The 17,969-nt window shown below is 40.4% G+C and overlaps 1 protein-coding gene across 1 annotated transcript in view; it reads left to right on the plus strand.

Annotated features, from left to right (window-relative positions):
- Positions 1 to 10,873, plus strand: part of SEC63 (SEC63 homolog, protein translocation regulator) — a 30,879-nt gene extending 20,006 nt beyond the window's left edge. Inside the window, exons 12-21 of the mRNA XM_079971646.1 lie at positions 382 to 536; positions 764 to 911; positions 1,492 to 1,574; positions 2,649 to 2,708; positions 3,216 to 3,386; positions 4,199 to 4,354; positions 5,285 to 5,386; positions 7,708 to 7,806; positions 8,336 to 8,440; positions 10,457 to 10,873. Coding sequence (XP_079827772.1) covers positions 382 to 536; positions 764 to 911; positions 1,492 to 1,574; positions 2,649 to 2,708; positions 3,216 to 3,386; positions 4,199 to 4,354; positions 5,285 to 5,386; positions 7,708 to 7,806; positions 8,336 to 8,440; positions 10,457 to 10,600 — 1,223 coding nt within the window. The 3' untranslated portion in view covers positions 10,601 to 10,873. The remainder of the gene's footprint in view (positions 1 to 381; positions 537 to 763; positions 912 to 1,491; positions 1,575 to 2,648; positions 2,709 to 3,215; positions 3,387 to 4,198; positions 4,355 to 5,284; positions 5,387 to 7,707; positions 7,807 to 8,335; positions 8,441 to 10,456) is intronic.
- The last annotated feature ends 7,096 nt before the right edge of the window (positions 10,874 to 17,969 follow it).

Here is a 17,969-nt window from a genome sequence, read left to right on the forward strand (position 1 = left end):
CTCCCCTTGCCCTTCAGAACAGATTTATGGGGTACAGAGTGTGAGGAGGGGGGAATTCTGTTGCACTACTAGAAGTCCTTGTGCTAATGGAACTACTTCATACCACCCTAAATATTTATTTTGAAAATAAGATACTAAAGTGGGTATTAAACTGTGTTGCATTACTACACAAAACTTTGAAACAAAACAGTATATTTTTTTTTAAAAAAACCAGTCTTCCCCCTTTTAATGTTCTCTCCAGTTTCACTGAAGTATATAGTACAACCTTAGAGAATTGACGTATTTAGTAAAAACGCTTGTTGTATTAATTCCTGAGTTACTGAAATGTCTCACTAACAGTTAAGTATACATTATTTTTCTCCTTCTCTCCCATTCCTCCAGAAAGAGAGTTTCGTGCTCCATCATTGGGTTCTCTGGAAAACTGCATGAAGCTTTCACAGATGACTGTTCAAGGGCTTCAGCAGTTTAAATCTCCACTCCTCCAACTCCCACACATTGAAGAGGACAATCTCAGACGGGTTTCTAATCATAAAAAGGTAAGGTTCTGTAGGTCATCAGGAGCCATGTTCAAACTAACTTGCTCTATCTAAGACTTGGAAAAAGTTAATTCCACAATGCCTTGACTCCGTTACTTAATTTTCCAGAGAGTGCCACTGTTCATACTTTCTGTTTCCACTGTGATAGATGTTAGGAATATCAATAAATTATGTGGTAGTGGGTTTTATTTTTGGAAAATATAATTTTTTCTCTTTTTTTTACCCAGTACAAAATCAAAACCATCCAAGACCTGGTGAGTTTAAAAGCATCGGATCGCCACAATTTACTGCACTTCCTTGAAGATGAAAAATATGAAGATGTTATGGCTGTCCTTGGCAGTTTTCCACATATCACCATGGATATAAAACCCCAGGGTAGGTGGTGTTCTAAATGTCCGCTCTTCATTATTTGGTATGCATTCATGGTGCACTTAATGGTGTCTGTAGAATTTAAATTGTTTAGCCTTAAGGAATTGCAGATTTCCTGCATTCTGTAGTCTTAGATTTAGAGTTTGAGAAAGCTCTAGCTTGCAAGCCTATCTTGGACTGCCAATGGGTCCAATTTGGCCTACAAAGTCGTTTCTCCTTTGCCATGCCCATTTACCAATCAGAAGACATCATCAGGTAACATCAGTTGATGGGCAGAGAGTCCAATCCTGTGCCTCAGCAGCATATTTCCTGTGAGGAACACCCTGGTGAACCAAACACCTCTCCTCACTCCTTGTGCCACATTCAGAAAGTCCCTTGAGTCTTAACTTTCAGTTGGATGGGTGGTTAAAGGTGCCAGTGAGGGCTTTAAGTTGCATTTTCAAACTTCTTTTAAGATATTCTCAAGTAGGATTGCAGTCATAAATTTGACAGCTGAGTGAAGCTTATTTACAAGGAAGCTATTAAATTGGGGGGGAAACCAGTGTAAATTGATGTATCCTTTCACCCCTTCCTCTTCCTTCCCAAGTTTTGGATGACGAGGACAGCAACAACATCACAGTAGGATCGCTTGTTACAGTTTTGGTCACCCTAACAAGACAGACAATGGCAGTAAGTATTCTTATTTGCACACATTATTTTTGGGTTCAAACTTTCAAAAATGTATATTGAGCAAAAAAAACTTACTTCCATCTAACTGCACATCTGGTTCATAAATTGAGCAGCAGTGGTCAATGATATGCCCTGAGTCATCATTGATGGCCAAGGACCATATTTCAGTGGTAGAGCCCCTGCTTTGCCTACAGAAGGTCCCATGTTCAATCCCTGGCCTCTCCAAGTAGGGCTGGGAAAGGCCCTACTTGGAGACCTGAAGACCTTAGGACTGTCTGAAACTCAGCAGTACTGAGCTAGATGGGATCAGTGGTCTCTATATAAGGCAGGTTCCGATGTTCTCATGTATTATGGGTCACTGAAGATAAAACACCAGAGAGAAGAAAATTTCAGATCTCACGTTCACATACTTTTTTGTGCAGTCAGCCTCACATACTCAGCTGCCAATCATTTGGAAAGCAAGTGATTTCATGGTGGTTAACCAGTTTTGTAGACTGGATGTAGGATGATGATGATGATAATAATAATATTTATACCCTGCCGCTCTGGGCAGCTCCCAACAGAATATTAAAAACACAATAAAACATCAAACTTTAAAAACTTCCCTAAACAGGGCTGCCTTCAGACGTCTTCTAAAAGTCAGATACAGTGGTACCTCAGGTTACATACGCTTCAGGTTACACATTCTGCTAACCTAGAAATAGTGCTTCAGGTTAAGAACTTTGCTTCAGGATAAGAACAGAAATTGGGCTCTGGCGGCGTGGCAGCAGCAGGAGGTCCCATTAGCTAAAGTGGTGCTTCAGGTTAAGAACAGTTTCAGGTTAAATATGGACCTCTGGAACAAATTAAGTACTTAACCTGAGGTACCACGTAGTTGTTTGTTTCCTTGACATCTGATGGGAGGGCATTCCACAGGGCAGTTGCCATTACCGAGAAGCCTCTCTGTTAATAACTAGAATCTTCATATGTTTGAGGAGTGAGCTAGTGCCTTGCCCATTCGGAACATTGAGTCGATCATGAATTCATGTCGTTGGTATTGTGAGACTAATAGACTTTGCTTGCCTCCCTATTCAGGAAGTATTCGAAAAAGAGCAGTCGACCTGTTCAGCTGAAGAGCAGCCTGCGGAGGACGGCGTAAGTTCAGAACTAGTGGTTTTGGGAGACTATGTTGCAACTCAATGAGCTCCTTATGTTAGAAATAAATGGAAATACAGCTACATTAAAAGCATGCTCCTCTGCTGTTTGCATAAGTATCCCACAACCCTGTTTCACTTAACCACGGCTGTCAAGAGCAGTGTGATCAATGTTGGAAACGAGCAGATCTGCTGTGCCTGCTAAATCTCGCGTGCAGCCACCATTTCTGATGATAGTTATGCAGTGTCTTGTCTCATCTTGGCTTGCTTTTCTCATTGCCTTGGCTTTTCCCTCCACCAGCTGACATTGGCACTGGGGAGGCTGGCTATCAAACGGAAGGCTCTGAGATCCAGAGGTGTCCTGGCAGATACTGTTGCCCCGCAGGCTTGCTACTTTGCTACAAACTTAAAAGGCTCTGAGGTTATCGGTTGTAACCTTTAAAACACTTGAAAGCAGCTTGACGTGGAAGCGTCCACTCTTGACGTTAAACCCTTGTTTACTTTGCAGCAAGGCGATGCTAACAAAACGAAGAGCAAAGGATGGCAGCAGAAGAACAAAGGGACAAAGAAAGCTTCAAAATCAAAGAAGAAGAAAGTAGTGAAAAAGAAGCCTGCACCAGCACCGCTTCAGCAGACGAAGCAGCAGAAGCAAAAGCAAGCAAATGGAGTAGCAGGGAGTGTATGTATCAGCACAGATGGGAGTGGGGAGGAGCGGCTAAGCTATGGGATCTAACAGAGAGCACTGACTAAAATCCTAGGGAAAAGGGGAGCAGTGTTTAAGGCAGCCCTTTTAGAAGTCAAAATCAAGCCAACAAGCTGCATATTGTAGGCAGTGTAAAATCACCTTACTCAGGTTAGAAAAAACAATGCTGTTATTCAGGATTTGAAGGCAGGCCCTTATATCAATTGACAGAAATTAATGTTGCTGTCCATCCTTATCTAGGACTCATAGAGCGGAGACAGGGGGGTGTATATATATTACATCACACACACACACAAATATGTTTATGAATAAAAACTGCAGTATATCAGACTTTTATTTTAGATAGAATTTGATAACATGGCTTCATTTGTTTCATTAGGCAATATTAGTTGTCAGCCTTTTCGTTAGATTTTTCTAACCGTTCTTGGAAGAGGTGGACATGGCTACAGCAGAGGCCAGGAACCTTTCACCTGCGGGCCACTTTGGGCCTGTGAAGCTGTTTTCCCCAAACCATGCCTGCCTGGGTGATAGAGCTAAAGCCTACTGCATTGACTGCATGTGGCACTTTGAAGTCCCAAATCACTTGGCATAATTGTGACATCGAGTGATTGACAGGTGGCAGTCCTGCCCGTCTATCAAATTTGTCCTGCAGTGCTGAAAAGCCATCCACGAAATGGAAGGATTCAGTGCAGTATTTGAACAAATCTTCTGTTCCATCTTATGCCATCAGTGTCAGAGCTCTTGAGTACTGTTATTAAAGTAATCACAGGATTGTCCTTTTTCTGTAGGAAGTTGTAAAGGAAGACGATGATGAAGTTTCTGATAAAGGGAGTGAATCTGATGAAGATGACACTAATAGAGACTCTTTAAGTGACAAAGATGATGGAAGCGACAGAGACTCCGACAGAGAACAAGACGAGAAACAAAGCAAGGATGATGAAGCTGTAAGGCTCACTTCTCATTGTGTGATGTCATTGCAATGTAACATCAATAATAAGATGGTGGTCGGCTGATTATAACCATGTGTACTGGGAAAACTTTTTTGTCGTTAAGAGGGCCCTCCGTCAGAGTTCTTGCATCCGTGAAAAGGGGGAAATGCTGTTTCTCAGCTAAGAGCATCGTTGAAAGGAATAAATCAAAGATTGCTAGTCATGATGAGCACTCCAGTATCAGAAGCAGTCTGCTTCTGAATACCAGTTGCTAGGAATCACAAGTGGAAAGACTGCTGCTGTGCTTGGGTCCTGCTTGTGGGCTCCCAATAGATACCTGGCTGGCCGCTGTTGAGTATAAAATGGTGGATTAGATGGGCCTTTGGTCTTCATCAGGACTGTTCTTAGGCTGGAAACACACACACACACACACACACACACACACTTGTATGCACGTCTCGATAATGGATGAGCTTCCTGTATAATTCCCCATATAAAATCTCCACTCTGCATTAGAAGCTATGCTAGTACTGTATAGTAATTATTGCATTGCATAAGTTTATGCACACTTGGTTCTAGAACTAGAATTCTGGAAGACTGTGTCTCAGCAACGTATAAGCTACTGCTTATAATATTTTAAGTGTAGGGAGGACTGATGGGTGAGGAAAATAATTGGGATATTGTTGACATGGGAGAAAATCCATGCCTTGGTTGCAGAATATAAAGCTCTGAAGCTGGTTATTTCTGTAATAAGGAAATACGTTGGGGGATTTATTGAAAGATGGCAATAATAACTGGTAAGAACTGATTTTTAAAAACTTTGTCCTATCGTCATTGTCAGTAACATTGAGATGTTTGTATTCCCGTTTTCATTCACCTACACTTCCTACCACGTTGTGAAATTACTTTCTAAAATATGCTGAATACCTCTTCTCTCTCCATTAGGAGTGGCAGGAATTACAGCAGAGTATACAGCGCAAGGAACGGGCTCTCTTGGAAACCAAATCAAAAATAACCCATCCTGTGTACAGTCTCTACTTTCCTGAGGTCAGCAGATGGAGAGCTAAATAATGTTGCGTTGAAATCATTCATAGAATCATAGAGTTGGAAGAGACCACAAGGGCCATCGAGTCCAACCCCCTGCCAAGCAGGAAACACCATCAGAGCATTCTCCTTTTGACAAGTTATAAAGCCAATTTAAGTATAAAACTTGATTCTGAAATTAATATTGTAAAGCTTTTTTTAAAAATTAAAATCTTTTCATGACAGTTGTTCACAAAGTAAGGGAGACCTGAAGACTTCAAACTCTGCGGTATCTGGCTATCTTTATGCACAGCCATACTCTTACACTTCCCCCATTTGTTCAGGAGCAGTTCCCAATGTGTTGTTCTTGTAAAGTGGTATAGGAAACTGCAGTCTCTTGAGTTTTGCTGCGGATCTTGGCAATAACTTCTTTAGATATTCCATGTTGTACTCTCTGCAGAATGTTGAGCTGGGATTTGCTGAGGTTGTTTCTTACTTCTCATTATTCTACTATATAAGCTATTTCATGATAAGTGGAGCTAAGAACTGCACAGGTTGCCGTGGAACCTTGCCCTCATATTCAGTTCCACAAACATACTGATTTCCTGGCATGCTTGTGTTTACCACCCATCTGCTTGAAAAGAGCATTGCCCACTCCACAGGTAGTGTGCCAGCTTAATCCAGACATGCACTCTATTCTAACAGTGATCTGCTTAAAAAGGAAACCTTTAGAACAGAAATCTAAATCTTTCTTGTCAAGCAGTGCCAAATATTGGGCAACATGCTTCGTTTTGTCTGACACTTAAGACTGCTCTGTTTCTTCAAAATTGTGCCAATCTCATTAATATTGGCTTGCCATATGAACAGTTTATTCTTTGTTCATCTGCCATGCCTAGAGTGCAGAACTAGCCATTGTGATTAATATTTTAATAACACAACAGCCTTTATTTTTAAAAAACAATTGCTCTCTTTTTAATCCCTATTTAGAGAGTGTTTTGTACCATTGGGAGTGCAAATTAAGACACGTCAGTTAGATCTGTTTTGTGGAAATTGGAAATACTGGAATTCTGTTTACACAAAATTAAGTACCAGAGAACTGAAACAAGCAGACCCTTCCACGAAAGGTAGAAATATTGACCCCTAACAGAGTGCTCATGGTCAGGATGCCAGCTGCATCCTCTTTGAGGTCACTATAATGTGTGGTGGGCTCAAGTAGGCCAGCTTAACTCCCTCCCCTCTCATTTTCAGTTTTTCAATCTACTAAAACTCCTGGAAGTCACAGAGCACTCCATCCCTATTTGGATATTTTGGGGAAGGGGGGGGGGCTTTGTACGTGTAAAAATGGACACTTCACGATTCACCTGAGCATGTGATGCCTGTCTGTTCCTGTTGTGACCCTATTTCGGCTCAATCATGTTGGCACTCAAACACCTGAGTTCACTATTAAAAGGAGCAAATAGATACCGAAGACGGACAGGACAGGCAGTACTGGCGTGGTCATGGAGACGACCCTGTTATGGACTCTCTAGATCTCTCTTCTTAACTAGCGTTTAATCTAGGCAATTTAGGTCTAGTTATCTCAAGCAGTTGGTAAGGCGATAAATTGGTGTGCCAAGTATGTTATTTATTATTAGTTTACTATTTTATTTTGTCTACTTACGCAACACTTACTAGATCTAAAATATCGAAATGGTTTACAATAAGGAGTCAGAGACTAAAGCAGTGAAGAGTCAAGGGATCTATATCCCTTTGTAATGCAGGTGGCAGCTCTCATATGATTGGGCAGAAGATTCTGACGCAGAAGACAAGCTTGTAAAGGAGAAAGCTAGGCATAGAACCCTCCTTCCCAACATCTAACTTTCTGTATTCATAAATGGGCAATCCATATTGACAGCTTCTACCCTCAGTCTAAATCAGGCTTCCTCAACCTCAACCCTCCAGATGTTTTGAGACTACAGTTCCCATCATCCCTGACCACTGGTCCTGCTAGCTAGGGAGTTGTAGGCCAAAAACGTCTGGAGGGCCGAGGTTGAGGAAGCCTGATCTAAATGAAGTAGTATAGTTGAGACCCAAACTTAGCACTTCATCTGTGCTTTCCAAAAACCTCACTGCCTAAAATGGCAATATTTTGACTCCCTGGTCTATATTAAGGGCAGTGAGGTGCAACGAGGAAGAAGCTAAGAAAGCTTTCTTGGGATGAGCCAATTCAACCAAAGCGCTTGCAGCTCCAGCCGTATGTACAAAGATGCGCAAGTTTTCAAATTGAAAATTCAGTTTCACTGATCTAGGGTAAGGCAGGCTTTCTTTCCCCCCCCTAACGTCCTCCCTATTTTTCTCCTGAACAGGAAAAGCAAGAATGGTGGTGGCTATATATAGCAGATAGGAAGGAACAAACACTAATATCTATGCCATATCATGTGTGTACACTAAAAGATCGAGAAGAGGTAAAGTATCATGTTACTTTCCAATATTTGTTTGAACCACAGGTGTAGCAGTAAGATACTGATTTCCATTGACACTCTTATTCTTGAAAAAACACCCCCAAACCCAGCCAGTATAAGTCTCTCCACTCTTCCAAAGGAAAGGAGCTACACCTCTCAAAAGTAGACACAAATCATTAATAAAAGAGAACTAATAATGGCTGCTGTTTAACTTGTTGAGGGGTCATGGGGCACCCATTATTGTTGTTGTTGGTTATTGGTTTCTATTGATTTATTAGTTTATTTCTTGCTTGTACAGTATAGGATATTTTCTTTTTTAATGTTTGATGCTTTTTTGTGTTTTATATATGTTGTAAGCCACCCCGAGTGGCTGGGGAAACCCAGCAAGATGGGCAGGATATGAATTTTAAAAATATTGTTATAATATTATTATTACTCTGGGCTTTTCTGTTCATTTTATCAAAACTTTTTCACAGCTCTGCTTTTAAATGTCTGCTTATAACTTGATGTTGTGGATTGATTTTGTCTCTAGGTAGAACTAAAGTTTCCTGCACCTGGCAAACCTGGAAACTACCAATATACGGTTTATTTAAGATCAGATTCCTACATGGGCTTGGACCAGATTAAACCATTGAAGGTATGCTCTCTTAACACTTGCGGGTTTGGGAGGGGAGTTTTTGCAAATTCACTGCAGAGATTGAAGGTGACTGTTGCTATATAGAATTTAATGTACACAGTCTTGTTCTATTCCACAATTTTGATTTCTTCCTCAATGCTGTGTTTTTCATTTAACCAAAGGCTCGTTTATCTTTGGAACAAAGTTCTGCTTAAGCAGAAGCAGCGAGATCCAAAGATTGCGACTTCATTTACAACTGCAAGTTTAAAAAATCTCTAACTTGGCTTACCACCCAAATACATGCATATCAATGCAATCACACACAGATCAGTGATAGAGCCATTTACAATGCAAAATTAAGATAAAACTGCCTTTGAGGTACCAAAAACAGATCTAGAAGTTTTGGTGTGTGCATTTCCCTGTGTAAATGCATTCCATACCCTTGGGACCAGCGATTCTGCATCTGCTCGCCAGTGATAGCACTTCCGTTAGAAGAAGGAGGTGGAAGTAGTGCCTTCCCAGGAAGTATGTAGTGTAGTTTCTTGCCTGGAAGAAGAGCTTTTCCCAGAGATTTTGTTCCACAAATGAGCTCTGCTTGATCAAAAGGCTTCCCCTCTTATCTCATTCTTGTGGCAGTGCACATCTGTGTGCATATCTACAAGAGCAGTTATTTCTGTTCCTCCTCGGCTGGGACCCAAAGGATCACAATCTGCATGCATTAAGATACTGGTAGGAAACATTTATCTCTCTATCTCTCTCTCTCTCGAGAGAGAGAGATTCAGATATATCAGATGGAGTGGGGTCAGGGGTCCCTCACAAGGGGCTATTTAAGAGTGCTGGGGAACATAGTGGGGAAGACAGGGCCAGTAATTCCCTTTTGCAAGTGGCCCTTCCATTTATCCAGCGTTAGATACAATCCAGGATAGCAGGTCTACTTGCAGAGCCACTTCAGTGCGACATCCGGGGATGTAAAAATGAACTAGTTGGGAGTCTACTTTCCTTTAAAAAAAAAAAATTGTAGTATGTAAATGAGCCATTTATATGAGCTAAAGCTGATTGACTCCTGCTGACGGAGCCCCTTAATAATAATTTTATTATTTATACCCTGCCGATCTGGTTGGGTTTCCCCAGCCACTCTGGGTGGCTTACAGTATATCTAAAAACATAAAACACCAAGCCTTAAAAACCTCCTGATACAGGGCTGCCTTCCAGACATCTTCTTAAAGTTGTGTGATTCTTTATCTCCTTGACATCTTTGTTGGGAGGGCGTTTTACAGGGAGGGCACCCCTGCCGAGAAGGCCCTCTGCCTGGTTCCCTGTAACTTTGCTTCTTGCGGTGAGGGAATCAGTAGAAGACCCTTGGAGGAGGACCTCAGTGTCCGGGCAGAACGATGGGGGTGGAGACGCTCCTTCAGGTATACTGGGCCGAGATCGTTTAGGGCTTTAAAGGTCAGCACCAACACTTTGAAATGTGCTCGGAAATGTACTGGGAGCCAATATGGTCTTTCAGGACCGGTGTTATATGGTCTCAGCGGCCACTCCCAGTCACCAGTCTAGCTGCCGCATTCTGGATTAGTTGTAGTTTCTGGGTGACCTTCAAAGGTAGCCCCACATAGAGCACATTGCAGTAGTCCAAGCGGGAGATAACCAGATCATGCACCACTCTGGCAAGACAGTCCGCGGGCAGACAGGGTCTCAGCCGGTGTACCAGATGGAGCTGGTAGACAGCTGCCCTGGAGACAGAATTATTGTGGTCATTGGGCTGTCACTGAGCTTCGTCTTTTGGCTTCTCTGCTTCTGCACTTTCCCTTGAAGTTTATTGTTTATCATTAGGCTTGCTGTGTGTGTACAAAGTACTTTATTGAAGTATTATTATTATTATTATTATTATTATTATTATTATTATTATTATTATTATTGGCCTTGTAACATAATTCATAATTATGTAAGCCCCAACAACTTACATAAAATAATTCATCTCTGTGTTCTAACTCGCTTCCATCCTTTTCTGGACAATCTCTCAAACTTTATTTGCAGCTGGAAGTTCATGAAGCTAAACCAGTGCCAGAAAACCATCCACAATGGGATACAGCAATAGAGGGAGATGAGGACCAGGAAGACAGTGAAGGTTTTGAAGACAGTTTTGAGGAAGAGGAGGAAGAGGAAGAGGAGGATGACTAAAACAGTACCATGAACTAACTTGTGTTACACGGGATATCTCTACAAACTTTTGACCTGGGAAGGGATAAAACAAAAACAGTGCAGAAGTACTGAAGATGGATTTTTTTTTTTTAAAGTTTCTCTTTACCAATTATGAGTGCTTTATGTAACTTCCCAGTGGAGGTCTTTTGATCAGTTGGTATAACCTGGAAGATGCATAGGGCTCTTTTACAGCCTTTAAGTACAGGACGGTGCATTTATTTCAACTGAAAATAAAAGCTTTTTTATTCTAAATGTCCAGATGTGTGGGCTATGTTGTCTGATCAACTTTTGGTCCGATATATTAAGAGGTACTATTATTAAATAGAAGCAATCTTTAAATCAACTTTTCACATTAGAAAGTTTATTTTATACGTTGAAGTCTCCTGTTGAAATTAACACCCCCTTGAGTTTCTGTTTTGGTAAAATCCAAAAGCAGTTTTGCAGTGATACATGAACATTACTGAAGCTGAGATTTATAGCTTTAAACTTTCTGTTTTGTTTTGGACTTCAGAATTGGCATCCTACCATTAGTTGGGGACATTCCATATTGTCATGAGGGCTGATTTTTTTTTAAAAAGACGTAATCTACCTTAAGCAGAGGGGAACTTTTGCCCCATACTCTCATGCAGGTTATAAGTGTTTCTGAATCTTTCAATGGCTTAAAGCATATTTAAGCAACTAATATCAGCAAATCATACAGAATTTATTTATTTTGATAAAACTGTATGTATCAAATGACTGTGGGACCATATGTTACTCAATGTGGTGGCTTAATACATAACACCTTTTACAAAAGGTAACAATTATCAAAGCTGATATTCTTGGCTTTTAATCTACCTTAACCCTGTCAGAAGCCTTTTAGGACAGACACATAAGGCACGCTAAGATGGTATGTTTTTGTATTTATTGAGAACAATTCAAAATAAACTGCACTAAATTTGAGAAAACGGCATTACAACAGTGCATTTTTCCTCTCTACTGAGGGCCGAACAGGGATGCTAGCATGGAGAACCAGGCTTCATTCTCAACATAAATAATTGCTTTCGGTTTTTAAGTGTATTTCTGGAGCGTTCTATGAAGGATAAGCAAAAACTTACTACGAATTTCACTTTCTGCCCACATGTAAAGGTAATAACTATTGATGTGGTTAGAAGCTATAGAAATACATCTGAATGTCAATCATGTAGTAAGATTTTTATAACTATATGTTGAGGAACTGCAAGACTGAAATACTGTAAAACATTTGTGACAAATGAGTTTGTCATAACAGGAACATTTCCATATAATGGAAGCTGCCCAAAAGCCAAATGAGCTGCTCACTAATTTGTGACCTTGTTTATGAAATAGAGGATTGTCACTTTAAATGCAAACTTACATTGATAATATTTCTTTGTAATTGCAATAGTTGCAAATAAAATTTGAAAAATGTCCTAAATGCGAAAATGGTTTCATTAAAAAAAAAGCAAAAACCCTGTGCTAAGATGTTTTCCAATTTAAATTGTAGTGAATGGATGCAGTCCATAAGTATGTGTGTGCACCAGATAGAAACGTGTGTTCAAGATTTGGGCTCAGTTTTCTGTTCCAGCTGCACACCACACCTAAAGTGTAAGACCATTAAGTGTCAGAGCACAACAAAAAATGTATTATACAAAATGGCTTGGGGCAGAAAATTAACCATCCTTGGCTTCAGAATTAAACAAGCCTTGACTTAAACTACAGGGTAGAACAGTATTCCCCAATGTGGTGCCTTTCATATGTTTTGGAATATCTCTTTCATTTCCCTGCTTTTCTTTCTGTTTGTGCTTCCAGAACATTGGGAAATTAGTTTTCCCAGGGGCCCCTCGTGTCAGGCAGTGCCCAGGCCTTATTCTTACTGACAATGCGTTGTTATGGGATAGGATGCAGTAACCTAGCAGGCTTGTTCAACTCTTGTGTCTTAAGTATTTTTGCTTGACCTGCTTCTTCAAGGACAGAGTGTAGCCTTTACAGTGAGCTATGGCCAATCCTAGCTCTGTCATAAGTACACCTGCATGCTACCAGTGTGCTTAAAACACCTGTTTGTCATATTTACACTTAACCTTCCATAGGTGTGGACTCTTCAAGAGTGCCCTTAAAGGGTAGCCAACATGGTTCTTTCTAATATTGTGGGACTACAAGCCATGAGAATTGGCAATGCTGGCTGGCATCTGGACGGCATCATGTTGGTGTTTCCTGCTGTTGGTGAAGCTTTACAACTTAAAGAAAACACATTTTAACCCATCCCAGAGCACATAGCTGCTATCCTACCCTGGTTTCTCATCTGCATTTCTCCTCTTTGCTGTTTCCTCTGCATCTGCAACTCTTATACATTTCACAACAGCATGCATTTGGGTACAGCTCAATGCCTACTCACTTTATTCATGCCCATCTTGGATTCAAAGTATTTTTTGAGTAACATGTTACTGTTCCAATTTCTGTCTGATAGCAGGTAAGGAAACTTCAAAACAAAAAATGGTATTCTCTAAAAACCTCATTAGCCACAACATCAATCAAATACTTGGGGGGAAAAACAGCGCAGCTCAAACATCTCTGCTGAAAGCTTTTATTGCAGCGCCTCATTCCAGTAGGGGGAGACAAGCACATAATTTTATAATAAGGAAATTTTTATAATAAGGAATAAGGAATTTTATAATAAGGAAAACAAAAAGGTTGCTTGCTCAGAATAATGGTGAGATTTTTAAAAAGGCTCTCTGCTCTTAAAAGAACGAAATAACCAGTCTTTGACTAATGTCAACACTGAGTATAATAAACTGAAAGTAATTTTATCTGGATTTTGATCATTCTGTGTAGCCATAATCCTACTTAATAGCTGTTTCTGTCCCATCAGTCTCCACGGTACTTTATACAAGGGCAGGTCCATGCTCCAAGGAGGTTAAAATCTAAAATTCAGCATAGGAAATGGGAAGGCGAGGGAAATGGATGAAGGAATAAATGGTAAGAGTGTTTCAATTACACCACATAGACTTAGGAACAGAAGGTGTTTGAACAAGAGAGCTGTGCCAAAGACTTCATGGGGAAAGGGGGATTTAAAACTTGGATTTTTCATAATCACTTGTGTTGGCTAAACTCGTGCAGTGAAGTTTCATGCAAGATCCTGGAAACATGCAATAGTTGTCACTATAAATCTAGAAAAAAGCATTAGGGAAGGTTTAAGGGAGAAATCATGGGTCGGCTCTTGCCTTGCCTTCCGGCTTGTTTGAACTTTTTTGAAATTTTGTATTTCATTGTCTGACAACAACATGTAGGTGGTTCTAATGTAACTAGAATGTCCCTTATCAAAAGACTTGGACCATTGAATATGACCCAACAATAAGCTCAACCAATATGTTTTTAACAAGCCTCTGGATTTTTTATCCTGTGTATGTCTGATTTTCTCCTACTTTCAGGTTTCTGTTGCTTGAAGTTGGCAAAAACCAAACAGCTCTGTCCCCACCACATGATTTCTCTGCAAGTCTCCATGTGCTGTGTTTGACATCTCCTTGTATTTCCCTCTGCAGTTTGTTGTAAAACAACTGATGTTATATGACTGAGGTGCAGAAGGTTTAAAGGCTTCCAATGATAGCCTGACATCGAAGCAGATGTAAGATGACATCATGACAACCGAAGAGGCAGAATGCAGTAAAATTGCAATCTTGTGCTGCTCTTTTCTCATGTAGCATTTCAGACGTGAAATGCTGTGGCTTTAGTTGTAAGACTGGTTTTGAATAGCATGCTGGAGTTGCACCAGGAAGGAGATGTTGGAATTGTTTATTTAAAATACCTATATTCTGCCTTTTCCATAATAATCTGGCAGCTAATCTAGCAATTATAAGCATGCAATATAAAATAAAACCCACTATGAAAAAAATACATTGCAATTTAAAGAGGGGTGGGGAGAGAGAAAGGCAAAAATCTTTTTGCTTCCCAAAAGTTTGCCTCAACAAACAAGTGTCTTGTTTTTTTATGGTGCCACAGGACTGTTTTTGCTGCAAAAGACTAGGGTGGTTGCTCCTCTAAAGATTGTTACTAAAATTATTGCCTAAAAGAGAGGAGTATGAGAATCTGTATGCAGCATCATGGAGCCTTGCTGGATAATTTAGTCCAGCAATCGTGTTTCCTACGTTAGCCAACCAGATGCTACTTGGGGAGCCCACTAACAGGATGCGAGTATCATGGTTCTTTCTCACTGTTGTTGCCCAGTAATTAGTATCCAGAGGCTTGCTGCTTCTAATCTAGGGGTTAGAACATAGTCTAAGGGTCATAACATACTATTAACAGACTCACTAGTAGCCACTGAAAGCCCTTTCCTCTGTGAGTTTGTTTAACTCCTGTTTTAAGCCAGTGGTTATCACATTTGGTGGCAGGAAATTCCATAGATCAATGATCCACTGTATGGAGTTTAGGGCTGAGTAATGTCTGGCTTTTAGCATCATGACATAACACCAGCTAAACATTGCAAAATTCCAATATATCACAATGTCTGAAATAAGGATGGAACTATTTAAAGGGAAACTACTACTACTTGGCAACTGCTACTACTTAGGGAGTCTAAATCTGACACTTTTTAACTTAACTTTAACATACAGTGTTACCTTGGGTTACAAACACCTTGGGTTACAAACACTTCAGGTTACAAACTCCGCTAACCCGGAAGTAGTACCTCGGGTTAAGAACTTTACCTCAGGATGAGAACAGAAATCGTGCGGCGGCAGCAGGAGGCCCCATTAGCTAAAGTGGTACCTCAGGTTAAGAACAGTTTCAGGTTAAGAACGGACCTCCAGAACGAATTAAGTTTGTAACCAGAGGTACCACTGTATTGTTACCACTGTTATTTTAAAGTACAGAATAATGGGGGCAGCAGGAATCATGAGAGAAGCGATGACTGGCTTCACGGTTTTCCCCACATCGTGATTTTTTACATGCGCGCACACAAATTGTGATTCATGGTATATTACAATGTTGGATATTATGAAACCGCTATCATGATGTGGACTTCAAACCGATTTTGGACGATGTATCAAAACATCACCCAGCTCTAATGGAGTTGTTATCTTGCTTGCTTGAGCTGCAAACCTCTCTATCCATGTCTACAAACAACTTATTGGTGTCCAGGGGATAAACCTTTCTGGAGCAAAACAAGACTTGAATTGAACTCAAATGCCTAGGGAAACAGTTTTCCTATGCAACTTTAGCTCTGTTCTGGGTTGTCCCATAAAACTCTCCCAGAAACTAGCACCTTTTCAAAATAAGAAGTAGCACACCAAGCTTCACATTGTTTCATCAAGGTAGCACAGTGGCCTTGTAGAATATTCTGGGAAGAGCAGCAGAGATAAGAGCAGAGCTTTTCTAGAGAAAGCAATGAAATAGTAGAGAAAGCAATGAAATAGTAGTGCTAGAGAAAGCAATGAAATAGTAGTTAGGCTGTACCAGAAAGATGACAGGAGGATAAGAAGTGATGTCACACAGTGCTGAGGGACAGAGTCAAACCTTTTGTCTTACTCTCTCTTAAACACAGAGATGGTCTCACTTTTATGTCTGTAGTGCCTTTCCAGTTTTGTGGTAATTTTTTTCTGGGAATCTTCTCATCAGATAAGAATGGAACTGCTACAGTTCAGTATTTCCAATTCCCAGACTGAACAGGCAATCTAGAAAGATACAACTGTGTGTTGTACTGAAAGTTTCTGAAAGGTCTAGGTGGATAACTGAGCCTGAGTGACATTGGTAGGCACTGACAACTGCAAAACCCTAACCCTCACCCATGTTGTGCTGCTTAAAAAAAATAAAAATTCATCACCTCCAGCATAACCTGCTTTTAATGTGAACTAATCTGCTGCCATACTAACCTGGTTTCTGCAATTCAGTTAAATGCTTAAGCAACTGGATTTAATTTAATTACTCCTCCTTGGTGGTTGAGCTATTTGCAACAATGAGGTTTAATATGAAGTATAATTTTATGTAATTAGCATCAGTGGGCTCAAAGCTGGTATTAGGAATCTTCTCTTGTCAAATTGCATGCACTGGCTTTGGCTATAATTTATTCTTTCAAAAGTGTGTGGTAAATGCTTTCTTCTTCTTCCTCTTTTGCAGAAGGTAAAGGGTGCCAGTAACCAAATCTCAAAGTCTGAGTCATCCTCTTGCATTATTTCCCTATTTTGAATAGAATCCCTATTTGCCTTTTTAAAGTGTACATGAAACCAAGCGTGTTCCATACAACATTTCGTAATTCAGGAAAAAAATTTGTTTGCTATGACTTTGAAAATAACAGTGCTGTCTGTTCTTTGTAAAATCTGAAGATACTCCTTTGCATTTATGTTGATTTATTCCCAGTAAAGTTGAGGAATAGTTTTTCAATAGATCACTGTATCTTTTTGATAAACCATTCCAACTTCTTGGCTAGTTGCTGTAGTGGGAGAAGGAGAGGAAGCTCCTTCCCATTTTAGCTGACTATCTGCTGCCTTAACACTTCCAGAAGGAGTCATTGGCCTGAACTTTTATGATTATCCTTGAATTTTACAAGTGATGGGGGAGACTGGCATAAAAAGAGCAATTAATGAATTTAGTAGGAGATAAAGCAGCTGCCCACATTTACAGTATTTGCCTGCCTGAATTCCACCAGGGAGGCTCTACCTTTGCTTCCCCACATGCAAACCACCTCACTTAGGTACGGGGCACTCTCACGGTGAGTTCTGATAGACCAATGGTTTTCAGACCATATTCCATGTTGAGTTTTATAACACATGAACGCAATACAGTACAGAAGGAAAGAAACCATGTTCTCTGTGTTTATTACAACGGGGTTTATGGAAGGAGACATCCTGGCCCCTACAATTGCAACCAAATGATTACAAAAATTGTGGGAAGAAAATGACCGTGTTTTGCCATATTTCAGTGAGGCAGCACACTTGTATCACCATTGCTTTCCCGGTTTCGCTTTCTGAGAGGAAGAGTGGAGGGATGAGGTGCAGGGAGCTTGGCCTGGTGCTCCGTGGCAGGAGCACTGGATTGGTTCCATCACCTCATGTTGGGAAGCTTGGGAAGCCATGGTGCCTCATCCTCACCATCTCACCAACTGCTGGGGCCTTATCTGTAGATGAAATGAAGTCAAACCATACGGCAGTGAAATTGTTACATATGCTTTTTCTTCTGGCAACCCTTAACTTCTGAGAAATCATTTCTAGTAGAGCAGTTTGCCACACTTAGCCGTACTAATAATCTAGATTATTTAAAAGTTTTCCCAAATTTAGCAGTTGTGGCACAGATGCTAATGAATTATTTATTTTAACACCTCTATCCTTGTCAATAGAAAGATTTAAAAGTGCAAGATAAGGAG

Source organism: Podarcis cretensis, assembly GCF_951804945.1.
Source record: "Podarcis cretensis genome assembly, chromosome: 3".
NCBI lineage: Eukaryota > Metazoa > Chordata > Lepidosauria > Squamata > Lacertidae > Podarcis > Podarcis cretensis.